The 13,644-nt window shown below is 35.7% G+C and overlaps 1 protein-coding gene across 5 annotated transcripts in view; it reads left to right on the top strand.

The window, feature by feature from the left end:
• Positions 1-7,955: 7,955 nt before the first annotated feature.
• Positions 7,956-13,644, top strand: part of LOC138709504 (CDKN2A-interacting protein) — a 62,688-nt gene continuing 56,999 nt past the window's right edge. For 2 of the 5 annotated variants that reach the window (XM_069840319.1, XM_069840318.1), the window contains exons 1-3: positions 7,956-8,084; positions 10,413-10,597; positions 12,545-12,678. In XM_069840319.1, coding sequence (XP_069696420.1) covers positions 8,082-8,084; positions 10,413-10,597; positions 12,545-12,678 — 322 coding nt within the window. In that variant the 5' untranslated portion in view covers positions 7,956-8,081. Of the gene's footprint in view, positions 8,158-10,412; positions 10,598-12,544; positions 12,679-13,644 lie in introns of all 5 variants that reach the window. The other 3 variants (XM_069840320.1, XM_069840322.1, XM_069840321.1) reach the window with 3 other exon arrangements.

Raw genomic sequence — 13,644 nt, 5'->3', positions numbered from 1 at the left:
TTAGAAATATCACTGCAATATTTATAAATTTTAAGAAATCTAAAAATGTATACCCAAAATTGACTGTGCAAACAATAAATTGGCCTTTAACAGAGAAGGTTTTATGTCTGATAATTGAAACTCTGATTTCATGTCAAAATGTGGTTTTTTTTCCCCTCCATATCGTTACATACAGAATGTATGAACATGAAACGCATATTTTCATACTTCAACTGTGTATTACGTTTTGTTGTCTTCTGAACTATTTTGCCATTATACGAGTATGTGTGTAGTTTAAACTCCATAATCTGTTTAGACTATGTTAGTTTACAGTGAACTCAGGTCAGCTCTAAGAGGTAGTAGCCTACTAATTTACTGAAATATCTTAATATGCTTGCAAGTACAAAATTTATATGCAGGGTTTTTTTTTTCTTTCCATTGAACATTTAACAGTACCGTAAAATTAAATCTGTCTAGAATGTAGTGATGGCTAGGTACATAAAGTAGTAAAGAGACAGATGGTTTTTTGGGAACAATCGCCTAATATGTAGACAACGAAATTCGTCAGATCCAATAATGGACGGTTAAACAACATTATGTTAGTAATTTAAATACATTTTCAAACATATAAGAGAGGTATTACCTTTCTCTTTTCTGTTACTTGGTCAGAAAAATAATGTCATTGTCTTACAAACCAGTTATTTTATTCTTATAATCAATATTTAGGTAAGTAACAAAAAGTGGCGTAGTGTTTTGGAGTAATTTAATGTTAAGTGATGTATGATGAAGCCTGTTACAAATTTAAATGTTTTTTATATTATTCATCATCATATGCACTACCAGCCCTGTTCGGGCCTTGGCCTCCTTAAGGATTTTCCTCCACGACTCCCCATTCCTTGGCATTCTCCACCAGCTCTTGACTTCAAGCGTCCTCACATCTTCAATTATTCGGAATATGTATGGTAAGACTTTCCTGTGTTAAATTTCAACGTAGTACCTCGTTTACATGTTTCGACCTATTTATGGGTCATCTTCAGAACTGATCGTTGTTGATCTTGACGCCACTTGTTCTGTTTCCTGTGAGGGTGTGTTCCTGTGGTATAGTGTAGAGTCAAAGAATGTGTGTGTTTTGAAGTTGAGTTGTGTGTTGAGAATTTCATTGGGGTGTGTTTTTGTGTGTCTTTATATTTCATATTGTTCTAGTGTGTTTAGTTTCTGGCTTTTTGGTTGGATGTGTAGTATTTCCATGGCTGTGTTGATGTCTCTGTGGGTGTGATTAGCATTTGTGATGTGTTCTGCATATGTAGAGGTGTTTTGTAATTTTGTTATGGCTGTGATGTGTTCTTTGTAACGTGTTTGAAACGATCTGCCTGTCTATCCTATGTAGAAGTTGTTGCAGGTGTTGCATTTGAGTTTGTATATGCCTGTGTGGTTGTATTTGTTTGTGTTGTTTGTGTGTTGAGATGTTTTTTTAGAGTGTTATTTGTTCTGTATGCGATGTTGTAATTTAATTTCTTGAATGAAGTTGCAATTTAGTGTGATGTATCTTTTGTGTTCTTGTGTTTGTGTTGTATTCTTATGTTTTTTTGTGATTATGTTTTGTGTACGTATTATGTTGTCTATTATGTTGGGGTTGTATCCGTTTTCTTGTGCTATGTATTTGATTGTGTTTAGCTCTTCGTTGTAATCCTGTTGGTTCATTGGTATGTTGAGTAGTCTGTGTACCATTGTTCGGAATGCAGCTTATTTGTGTTGTGTGGGGTGGTTGGATGTGTTGTGTATGTGTGTTGTTGTTGTTGTTGTTGTGGGTTTTCTGTATACTTTGAATGTGTGTTTGTTGTCTACTTTTGTTTTTGTGATGTCTAGAAAATTTGTGGATTTGTTGTTTTCAATTTCTAATGTGTAGTGTAGCTTTGGGTGTATTTTGTTTATGTGTTGATGTAGGTTTTGGATCTGTCTTTTGTTTCCTTTGTATAGTATTAGTATGTCATCTACGTATCTGTGCCAATATATGATGTTGTCTGCGTGTTTGTTGTTGTCTTTGTTTAGTATGTATGTCTGTTCTATGTGGTAGTATGCTGGAAATGGGCGATCTCATGAATAGGCCTTCGGTTTGTGTGTAATATTTGTTATTGTATGGGAATTATTCCATCCATCCAACGTAATTTGGGTCTCCCAACACTTCTTGTGGTGCTTTGATGTGATCATATTATTAATATATTCAAAAGTAGACAAATAACTTCTTTTCATTTTATAATTTAAGAATTTAATACGTAGGAATATTTAATATTTGCCAAAAACTCCATTTTGCTAATTCCACTAATACTCTGAATGCAAAGTGTGATGAAATGATGCTATCGACGTTTCATTAAGTTTGTATAACTTCACACAAAGAACAGATGTATCGTTTATACCGAATACTCTTTTTCTAAAATATAGGGAACCAAAAAATAATAAAAGACTGAATTTACAGTTATACCTAGGATGTCAGTGTCATTGTCTTGGAAGTGCGTCCTTGATGCTGAACAAGGCAGGCAAGTAGACACCAGACTTCTGGAATGCTGAATACCGCAATACTATTGGCTAGATTTTTTTTATTGCAGTGTTTAAAATCAGACGAGTTATTCTGACCTATACAGGCGTGGTTTCGAATCAGTAGGCCCCTTGTGTGAGAACCTGTATGACCTTATTAACCTTCGGATTTAATGTTAACAAGTAACAATTTGCCAGGGATTTCCTACTGTATGATTTTATAATTATTATGAACTCAAGTTCTGGTGAATACATGTTTCTGTAACAGATCTTATTATTTGTTCGGAATATTAGATTCGATACCACTAACCCAATAAATGATGCGAAGTTTTTTACATGCAGTGGATGCGTTTGAATGTGGACACACTAAGATTGGAATTTTGGTGGATCTGTTCGAATATATTTTTCTCTTAACACTACCTTTCCCTTGCTACAGTACCTAAGTTCTGAACTGTCAGTCAAGTTACAGCGAGTTCAGAATATGTGCGTCAGATACGTGTGCAACATCCGACGATATGATCACATATCACCGTCCTTCGCAAGTCTCTCGTGGCTCCGACTTAAGGCTGGTTCACAATAAACCGGGAACGGAAACTGCAACGAGAACGAGAACGGAAATAATGTTAAAATAAATGTATTTAAATGTGAGGATTCACAATTAACTATTACGAACGGTCACATTTAAATACATTTATTTTATAATTATTTCCGTTCTCGTTCTCGTTGCCGTTTCCGTTCCCGGTTTATTGTGAACCAGCCTTTAAAGAACGCAGAACTTTACACTCTTTGTCTTTACTCTTTCGAATTCTGCACACCTCAACACCAAATTACCTTTTGTCTCGTTTCTCTTATCTATACTCTAACCACGACGTAAATACCAGATCACTTATCTGTGGCACGCTAAATATACCTCTTCATAGAACATCTTGTTATTCCTCATCTCTTACAATATCCACCTCGCGTCAATGGAATTCCTTGTCACAAAGTATTAGGGGCTGCAAGACAACAAACACCTTTAAGAACAGCTTAAAAGATAACCTTATTAGCATTTCACTCCAATCATACTGATTTAAACTATCACTGACTACATTGTTACTTTTTTCTTTAGACATCATCCTGATTGTGCTGTATTTTCAAAATTGTCTCATAATAATCTCTTTCTATTATCTAATATTATTTGAAATATATTAACATTCTATGTATTTTAGTTTAATTCTGCTACACAGTTTATTTCAGTGTTTAATTAATAGTTCATAGTATTTTGTTGTTTAATTCGTAAATAACTCTTGTATACATATAACTCTCATCTAAATCAAATTGTTGAATTCTTTGTAAGTTCATGCATATGTATATACACTTTTTGCTGGTTGAGTGGAAGAGAAGGCCTTACGGCCTTAACTCTGCCAGCTAAAATAAATAATAATAATAATAATAATAGTAATAATAATAATAATAATTATTATTATTATTATTATTATTATTATCATTATCATTATGTCTTCCATTATCAATGCAGGAAGCATCAAGCAACTGTCGTCGCGTACCCCCCCCCCCCATATTCATGTGCACCTCTTCCTAAGGACCTTAATAAGTCAGTAAAAAAGCAATGATTTTTTTTAACATCACAAACTTCAGATCACTACAAGACAAGACAACACCTGTTCTCTCTCACTTTGCAAAACCTTAATCCAATGCTTCCACAATGAATTAAAACAGTATTTCTCTTCTATTGTTACTCTCACATCACTGAAGAGGAAATGGCGTCCACACCTGTGGAGTAACGGTCAGTGCGCCTGGCCGCGAAACCAGGTGGCCCGGGTTCGATTCCCGATCGGGGCAAGTTACCTGGTTGAGGTTTTTTCCGGGGTTTTTCCTCAACCCAATACGAGCAAATGCTGGGTAACTGTCGGTGCTGGACCCCGGACTCATTTCACCGGCATTATCACCTTCATCTCATTCAGATGCTAGATAACCTAGATGTTGATAAAGCATAGTAAAATAACCTACTAAAAAAAAAAAAAGAAGAAATGGCAGATACTTATGTCAAAGATGTTCACACTCGATGTCATTTTAAACTCTGAATTGTGAACTTTTTTTTTTTTATGGTAGTGGGAGACAATATTAGTTGGGAGGCTGGAGGGAAAAAGATCTTCGGGGAGGCCGAATCGTTGATGGGAGAATAATATTAAAATGGATTTGAGGGAGTTGGTATATGATTGTAAAGTAAAGTAAATCCATGGCACTACAGTCCTGAAGAGGCCAAGTCCGACCTGCCGGCTGCTGGCCTCACGTTCACATGCCGAAGCAGAGGTGGACGATCATCCAACCAGAATGGAGGTATCGTGTGGTTAGCATGATGATATCCCCCCAGCCGTTACAACTGGTTTGCTGAACTGGATTTTCGCTACCTATCGTAGCTCCCCAAGTGCATCACGATGCGGGGGTCCACACCTGTGGAGTAACAGTCAACGCGTTTGGCCGCGAAACCAGGTGGCCCAGGTTCGATTCCCAGTCGGGGCAAGTTACCTGGTTGAGGTTTTTCCTCAACCCAATATGAGCAAATGCTGGGTAACTCGCTCCTGGACCCCGGACTCCTTTCACCAGCATTATCACCTTCATCTCATTGAGACACTAAATAACTTAAGATGTTGATAAAGCGTCGTAAAATAACCTACTAAAATAAATATAAAAAAAAAACGATGCTGGGTGGGCACTGGTCCCATACACTGGCAGAAATTTCATGAGAAAATTTCTTCCCCCATGAGGATTCGAACCAGCACTCATTCCTTAACACGAGTCCTAGGCAGGATGCCTTAGACCACGGCGCTAGATGGTATATGATTGTAGAGACATATTAATCTTGCTGAGGATAGAGACCAATGGTGGGCTTATGTATTGGCTGCAATGAGCCTCTGGGTTCCTTAAAAGCCTTTAGTAAGTAAGTGGGTATACATCAGTCTTAAATTTAAACTGAACATCGAAATGGTCTGATTGAAACTGCATGGGTATAAATTGAACAATTCAGCTAATATTGTTGAAGTCTTCAGTTGATGATAAAAGTCAAGTGTATTAGATAGGAGTTTGTTCAATTCAGTGACTGTGAAACAGAAGGAGCTGTGACACAGACAGTGTTGAATTCAGACCTTTCCCCTGGGGGGATTTGTACTATGGCGGGGAAGAGGAAGGGGAGTGGTGGGACCAACAGCAAAAGAAACAAATATAAGGTGAATTCTTTGCCTCAAATCACCAAATAATATCTCGCTATCACCAATTTGATAACAGTTATTACATACCAGTACAGCATTATTAAGTAATTGACTGAAAAGAAATGTGCACGTGGATTAATTTACTCTTACTGTATGATGTTCAACTATAAGTCATATTTCTCTCCTGAGGGAGATTTCTTTGGCCATTACTTATCGTCGCCATATTATTTTATGCTATTCACTTTCGTAGTTTTCAGAGACATTGTCTCCCCATTGACCACTAGCACAAGGTGACCAGGTGTCCGGCTTTCGAAGGACATGTCCTCCTTTTTTGGCCTTGTCCTCCAGGCATTTTAAAAATTGGCAAAATATCCGGCATTTTTGAAAGCATGACTTGAATATTCAACTCTTTGTAATTCGTATTGATTATTATAGTAATGGACAATACCTTTAGAAGAATTTTCTTGTTTTCAATGGATACAGTTTAGGATGCTACTTCATTCCCTGTGTTTGACAAACTGTATTCTTTTTTTAACACGCAAAAGAAAGACATTAAGATTGATGATGTTAAGTTATTTGATCAGTATCAAGGACTTAAATCATTCGTAAGTACTTAGTGTCAATTTCTTCTTGGGGGAAATGAATCTTTAGTGGAGTGAATTCTTTCTTCAATCTAAGAATAAGGACTGTAATTCTGAGCCTTATATTTACGATTTGTGGCGGGATACACTTTAATGGATAAAAAACGAAGTGAAGATATTTGCAAAGAATTGAACATATTTAGCTTTACAGATAAAATAGAAGAATATAGGAGACAATGGTATTAACATGTCTGTAGAATGGATACTAATAGAATGACTTGGAGAAGTTTAAACTATTGACAGAGAGAAGGAAAAAGAGACCAAGGACGTCCACAAAAGAGATGGATAGAACAGTTTTAATAATTGGAGCTGGAACAAACCAATAAGGTTTAATCCCCGGAAGAAGAAGAAGAAGAAGAAGAAGAAGAAGAAGAAGAAGAAGAAGAATTCTGAGCCTTTAAAAATTCGTGAATTTTATTTTCATTGCCTGGCTCCAATTCAAATGCAGAAAGAGTGTTTTCACTGCTGGTGATACCATACAATGGTTATATGAAAGAAACAGATTGTTACCCAGTACCCACTTCTGTGAAGGGAATATTTCTTGTACAGTACTACAATTTTAAAAATATGACATTTTCAAATTTTCATAATTATAAAAAAAAAAACCTAGTTCTTATTAAATAAATTTCATCGAATGAAAAATAGCTAACCGAAGACATGGAATGAAAAGCAAAATAAAGTGATGTAATTAATGAAATAGGCTACTGGTACCGGTACCGTATTTGTAAAAAACAGAATACAGGAAACAGTTCTCAGAATTCTGATTGTATGCTTCATTTACTATTAAAGTTACTACTTAATACTTTGGATAATTCTATCAATATACATAGCCTACATTTTGCTCATAACTAGCCTTTTTTTTTTTTTCCTCTCTCTCTTTCTTTCTTCCTAAGAATTGACATATGTTATCAGAACAACATCATAAAGGAAAAATAGTCCTTAAGCAACATTTTAAATATGTAAAATAGTGTCAGATGAGGACATCGTAGAATTGCTCATTGTCCTCCTTTGTGGTGAAATGTCCTCCATTTTCACTCCCTTTGTCTCCCATTTCATTTTTTCCACCTGGTCATCTTCCACTAGCGTAGCTCAGGTGCTAGCGTGTTTTCTCTTGAGCCGGAGTGCACTTTGTCATGGGTTCGATTCCCGCTTAGGCTGATTACATGGTTGGGGTTTTTCCGAGGTTTTCACCAACCATAAGGCGAATGTCGGGTAATCTATGGCGAGTCCTCGGCCTCATCTCGCCAAATACAATCTCGCTAACACTAATTCCATCGACGCTAAATAACACCGCAGTTGATACACCGGCGTTAAAGTCATTTTTATAGTTTATCACATCATTGAGAGAAATTTCGAGTAGAGGTGGGAAATAATTTACATACGCAGAATTTTTGAAGAAAGTGGTAGACTTGTTAAAATATTTTGCAGTGTTGCTAATATTGCGATTCTATCGCTAGATATGGCGACTTAACTGTTTTTCGACGGCAACTTTTTTTAACTTGTCTATTGCTTAAATAGGAATTTAGCTTTTTTTTCATTACCTTTTAGCGACAAGAATTTATTTTCTCTATTGACAACAAGGAATGTAGCATATTTTGAAATACTGTTTGGCAACTTTCCGTACACTTTGATTGGTAGGACTGACACTTTGTGAATCGTGTTTGCGGCTCTGGTTGATGTTTGTGGTGTGGTGGATGTTGTTTATTTAATGGGTTACTGAGAAATGGTAACGTGATTACTTATTCAGGATTATTTGTACGTATCTTCTGTCGCTTTTGTGACAGTAAAATTAGTTTAAGGTCATTTACTATCATAGGCAGTGTTGTGTAGTGTTCATTGGCGGAGTTCATGGAGGAATGAGAAAATGCAAGTTTTGTAATGTTTTCCTTTGGTGACGCTATTGAAAATATTTACCGGATATTTTTTGATAATGTTTTTATGAGAGTGTGTAATGCCACCTGATTATTCGAAATATGTGACAAACTGTTTGGTACTCATTTTATGATCATTAAGTTGTAGGCAATTCCATGCGGTTGCATTTTATAACAAAGAAATCCCGGGTAATTTCTGTTAACTTAGCTCATATGAGAGTGAGAATTCTTCTGTTCTTCGGTCCACTGAAGGAGCTTTCGAATGTTTTGAAAGATGCAACTGTTATGTTAGCTTTTAGTATTAGTTTCTAGCTGGCTACATAGTTTTTTTTTTTTTTTTTTTTTTTTTCGCCAAACGTATAGTTCGTAATCCATCTTGCATATAGCCTATAGTGTATTTTATGACGTGCTGATGTTTTGTACTAGTTAAGTTCGTTGGATCTGTATAGTAAATATTTTGGTTTATGATCTTAACCAAATTGGGAGAAAATAGAAATAAGGAAAAACCAACATTGGTCTAAATTCTAATTTTGGCTAAACTAGCGCTGAGGCAGTATCCTTCGACTCCACGTAATACACCTTGCATATATGAATTTGTGATAGGTTTGGTTAGGCTAGGCTTTTGTTATGCCTTGCATATACGAGCAACTGCATCTCTATAAAAATCCCTTATAAATTCAACGATTTTCACTTCCGAAATCACTGGAACTACCTCAGCGCTAGTTTCACCTTAATTTGACCTCACTTAAAATCAAGTAACCTAAATCTATGCTAGGGTAATATTTTATACTCTACAAAAATATATATATCCGATAATTACCCGTAATACGCCATTGCCTAATATGCCGCGTTTGTACTCAAAATGAGACGTGAAAATTTGGGGTTTTTGTACGTTACTCTTTCGTAAGAAATTACTATAATTTTATCTCCCTATCTCTTTTCTCTCTCCTTATTTTAATTGGTTATTTTACGAGGTTTTATCAACTACTAAGGTTATCTAGCATCTGAATGAGATGGTGATAATGTCAGTGAAATGAATTCTGGGTCCAGCACCGAAAATTACCCAGCATTTGCTCTTAATGAGTTGAGGGAAACCTTTATCTTTTTTCCTCGTCTGCTTCTCTCTTCCTTTCCCTCCTCCTCCCCCCTCTTTCTCCTTTTTTCTTATTCTGTGTATTATTTATCTTGTATGTTCTAGTCCCTTGCCCAATGTTTCATCTAACATTATATTTTATGTTAATACCTACCTTATGTGCAACCGTCAGGATTCGATCCATGAACTTTTTGATTATTAGTCACATGCTTAACACTACACTGTGAAGCGATTTGGAAGACTCTCTTAAAATATTTTATTTAATAATTTGTTATTTATAAATACACATAAATAGACGACACCAGGTTAAAAGGCCACTTCCTGAAATAACTAAGGCGAGTAGAAATTGTTGCCTGTTAGCTGTGTCTGAGTCTAATTCGGAATGTAGATAGATTTGTATTTGTTGGGGGACTAACTTCCGTAACTTCCCCCTCATACCTCGCCTTGGGGCTGTCACCCTCCAAACCTCCCACCAGGCATAATAAAAAAAAAAGCAGGATATACTAAAAGCAGCATTAAAGCTAATGAAATACACAGGAATAACGCTGGTATTACAATTGAGGTTCAGGTAGTGGAACAGAAAGAATCTGTGAGAGGTAAAATTTTAATTTAAGAATAAAATTAATTTAGTGATTTATTAAATGTATTTTAAAAAATAAAATTATTATTTGCCACATTTTACATTATATTACACAAATCAAGCTTTCAGATATAACTTCCTGTAAAGTTGATTTGAATAATTTCGAGGGAAAAATTGTTCCGGGGCCCGGTATCGAACCTGGGACCTTTGGTTAAATGTACCAATGCTCTACCAACTGAGCTACCCAGGAACTCTACCCGACACCGATCCAATTTTTCCCCTCTATATCCACAGACCTCAATGTGGGCTGATAACTGTCAAGCAACCAACGTCTAGTGCACACTAACTCTGTGTGATTTAAATTGTGGTTTTCTGTTAACGAACAGTGACTTGTATTATGCAAATCAAGCTTTCAGGTATAACTCCCTGTCAAAAGAGTGACCTGCTGAAAGAAATACTATTAAGCTAATAGTCTTGTAAGTGTAATTTTAATTTTTTTTTTTTTCTTAGAAAGTGTGTGCCAACATGAGTTTTAAAAAGGATTGGGATGTGGATCAATACAAGACAGAACATGAATGTGATGAACATTGGGAGCTGAGAAGAAGTTTTATGCTGGCTCATAGAGATAAATTTCCTGAAGATCGACTGGTTTGTCTTGCTCAAGTTTTTACCAATGTTGAATTTTTAGGATGCAGGTAAATATATTATAATAACAACAAACAGTGACAGTTTAAATTCCTTAATTAATTTATATGTTTATGAGTGATAAGAGGTATACACCTGAAAAAAGATTTTACTTAGAATACCATCATTTGATAAGTGACATAGACAGGGCAAGAGAGGATGAATAGACCCAGGGGGCAAATTGGGTCAATTTTAGAAAATATTTAATATCAGAGTCATCGACACTGGTTTGTAAGGTGCTAACATCTCATAGGTTACTTTATAATCCCTTAGAAGCTGATAGAATTGGAATCGTGCGGAAGTAGTCTTTCTTTCTTTGTGAAAATCATCTAATGTATACTGCATTGCTACAAACTAAACTGAACTGTACTGAATGGAAGTCAGCTGTATAGGCTAATGCTCTAATTTTGACGTTCCTTAAGTATGTGTTATGTGTCCTTACCATGCAACACAAAATCTTTCCATGCTTGATCCAGGGGAAATGTACACACTATTTCCTTGGCAGTCACTTTCACTCTATGACAGTAAAAGGCTGATGACATTTACCTAAAATCTTTTTCCTGTCAAATGCTCTGTGTATATATTATGAATTAACAATAGGAAATTTACATTTGTGCATTTTGAGTTAATGATTGTTCAATAATCAATGTACGAGATAAAAGCTATTACTTCAAATAATTTTTTATCAATTTAGCCTGCAGGGTGAAAAGTATTCATATTTCCTACCAACAGTAACTTCTCCAATTCTTAACTTAACCCTCAAAAATTTTATTGTAGTTGTTTGAACCTTTGATGCAAGATGAATGTTGAATGCAGAGTGCAGTAGAAAAAGAAATCTTTGTCATTTTCATAAATGGTTCTCTTTGATATGATTTAATTTAGAACATGCAAATTAAAATTACAGTTATGACAAAAACGAGGTTTGGGTGTGCCATTATCTCAGTGCCATCTTTCTTGGTTCTGGTCGTTGATCTGAGGTATGCAATTTGAAATCCAACTCATTAAATCATTTTAAAATCCTCGACAAGGGAAGTAAAATTGTGGGTCCCATGTCTTAGATTTTCGGGATGTAAATGAACCTTATTTCTGAAGGACTGCAAGCAAAGCACGTCAGTCATTTCTGGCCCACATTAAATTTCGACACTGAGCAACATCTTCTCTTGAAAGGATTGTTAAATGTAATACTACTACTATCAGTGATATTGTTCATCATTAGAGGAAGTTTGTCAGAATGTGGAATACCTCCACTTCTTCAGAACTAATTGAGGACGAATAGAAATCAAGATATAAGATTATAGCAAAAATGTAATTACCGGTGATCTCATTTTCTGTCTTCTACTTGCTCTGCTTTTATTTCAAGTTATTTTTGCCTCAAATGGAAATATGGAAATATTTTACCCATTTAGTCATTTATATAGTCGCGACGCTGTTATTTCCGGCGTGACTCCGGCTCTTTGCTTACGTCTTAGGAAGTGAAGGCTCTATAAAGTCTAGGTAGGTAGTATTGTTCGCCATTTTCGTTCCCGAGCTACCATACGAGGAATCTATTTGCCACACCGTTAAACATTATCATGTTGTAGCTCCTATGATAATAAATCAAACGCACTGTAATTCAGCAAATAATTGAGCGGCAAATAACGTCTTCGTTTGCTTTCTGCAAACGGCAAAGAAAGAGCCAAAATGGCGGGCGATTATATTAAGCATTTATCGAGCCTTAAGAAATTAATAACGTCTTCATAAGCGAATCACAAGACACCCACGTTTAAATGTAGCCGACCTGCAATGCGATTGGCTGCCGGAAATTAGAGCAACGGGACTATAGTATTGGAATTTGATCTTTTCTGAACATATTTATTTCATTTATCATTGTTGCGCACTGTTACAAAGAAAATTAATACAATTACTGTATTGCTGTGTGATCATATGAATACTTCAATTGCTGAAATTTTATGATGCAGGTATCCGCTGGAAACCATGCAGTTAGTTTCCAGTCTCTCTGCAGGGGTAGCAGATAAATATCGAGAGAAACAAAAAGGTCGTCTTCAGAGAACATTTGTTAAAGCATCTGATGCTGCTGGTGCAAAGGCCAAAGGTAGAACACAATGTGAGTTTGAGTGGGAGTTGGACCGATTTTTTTGTGTAAAAATGCATTTTTTTATTTTACTGTATTTTACGGGAAATGCTAAAATTTATGGAAAGTTTTATGAATAATTTGTAGTAAGGGGTCTCAAGCTATTTACTTTCACTGAATATGGCATTTTTAAGTACTAGTCCATCTCTTGGTCTTAAGCATGAACTATGCATGGCGTAATGATTTTCTGAACTTAATACGGTCAACTCCAGATATATACTGTTTTTGCTGTAAGAAAAATCCTAATATAAACACAAGCACGTTGCTGTCATACCTGTGATTGGCTCCAAGACGAAACACTCACATGACGCAGGAGAATATAGTTTGTATTTGGAAACCATTATCTTGTATTATTTGAAAATCAAAAATTGAATTCTAGTTTTTATATATGATGAATCAAATAACTTCACTCATATGTAAAACACTATGTAAAAAAAGCTACTTTTATATTTTGTTATGTACTATGAACGCGGATGAATACCAACAGTAATACCGAGGTAGTCTGTTCTTGTAACAAGTTGGCGTCCTTTGAGCTCGTAGTTGTTCACGTAAGCACGTGGTATTGAAGTATGGCTTCTGCATCCTCCGTGTGTGTGGTTATTAAACATAAGAGTGGAAACCCTCTTAAAACCGAAGAAAAACAAATAGTCTTAAATGTATATAATAAGTTAAATGAGTTTTAATTACAATAATTATAAAGTTAATATTTCCTAAGCAAACGGATGCACAGTAGTGAGGTTAGGTCTACTTGACGAATAACGGGAAATGTTTAACATGAAACAGAATATACAACAGTGGGCGGGATCATGTACTGAGAATCTATGGAGCCAAACAGCGACCAATGAAGCCTCACTTCAGTCACATGCTATTATTTACATTGGGATTTTTCTTACAGCGAAAAGATTATAGTGAACCTCTGCGGACTTG

The sequence above is a fragment of the Periplaneta americana genome, chromosome 11, assembly GCF_040183065.1.
Source record: "Periplaneta americana isolate PAMFEO1 chromosome 11, P.americana_PAMFEO1_priV1, whole genome shotgun sequence".
Lineage (NCBI taxonomy): Eukaryota > Metazoa > Arthropoda > Insecta > Blattodea > Blattidae > Periplaneta > Periplaneta americana.
Note: the sequence above shows the minus strand (reverse complement) of the source record. Positions and strands in the feature narration are given on the sequence as shown.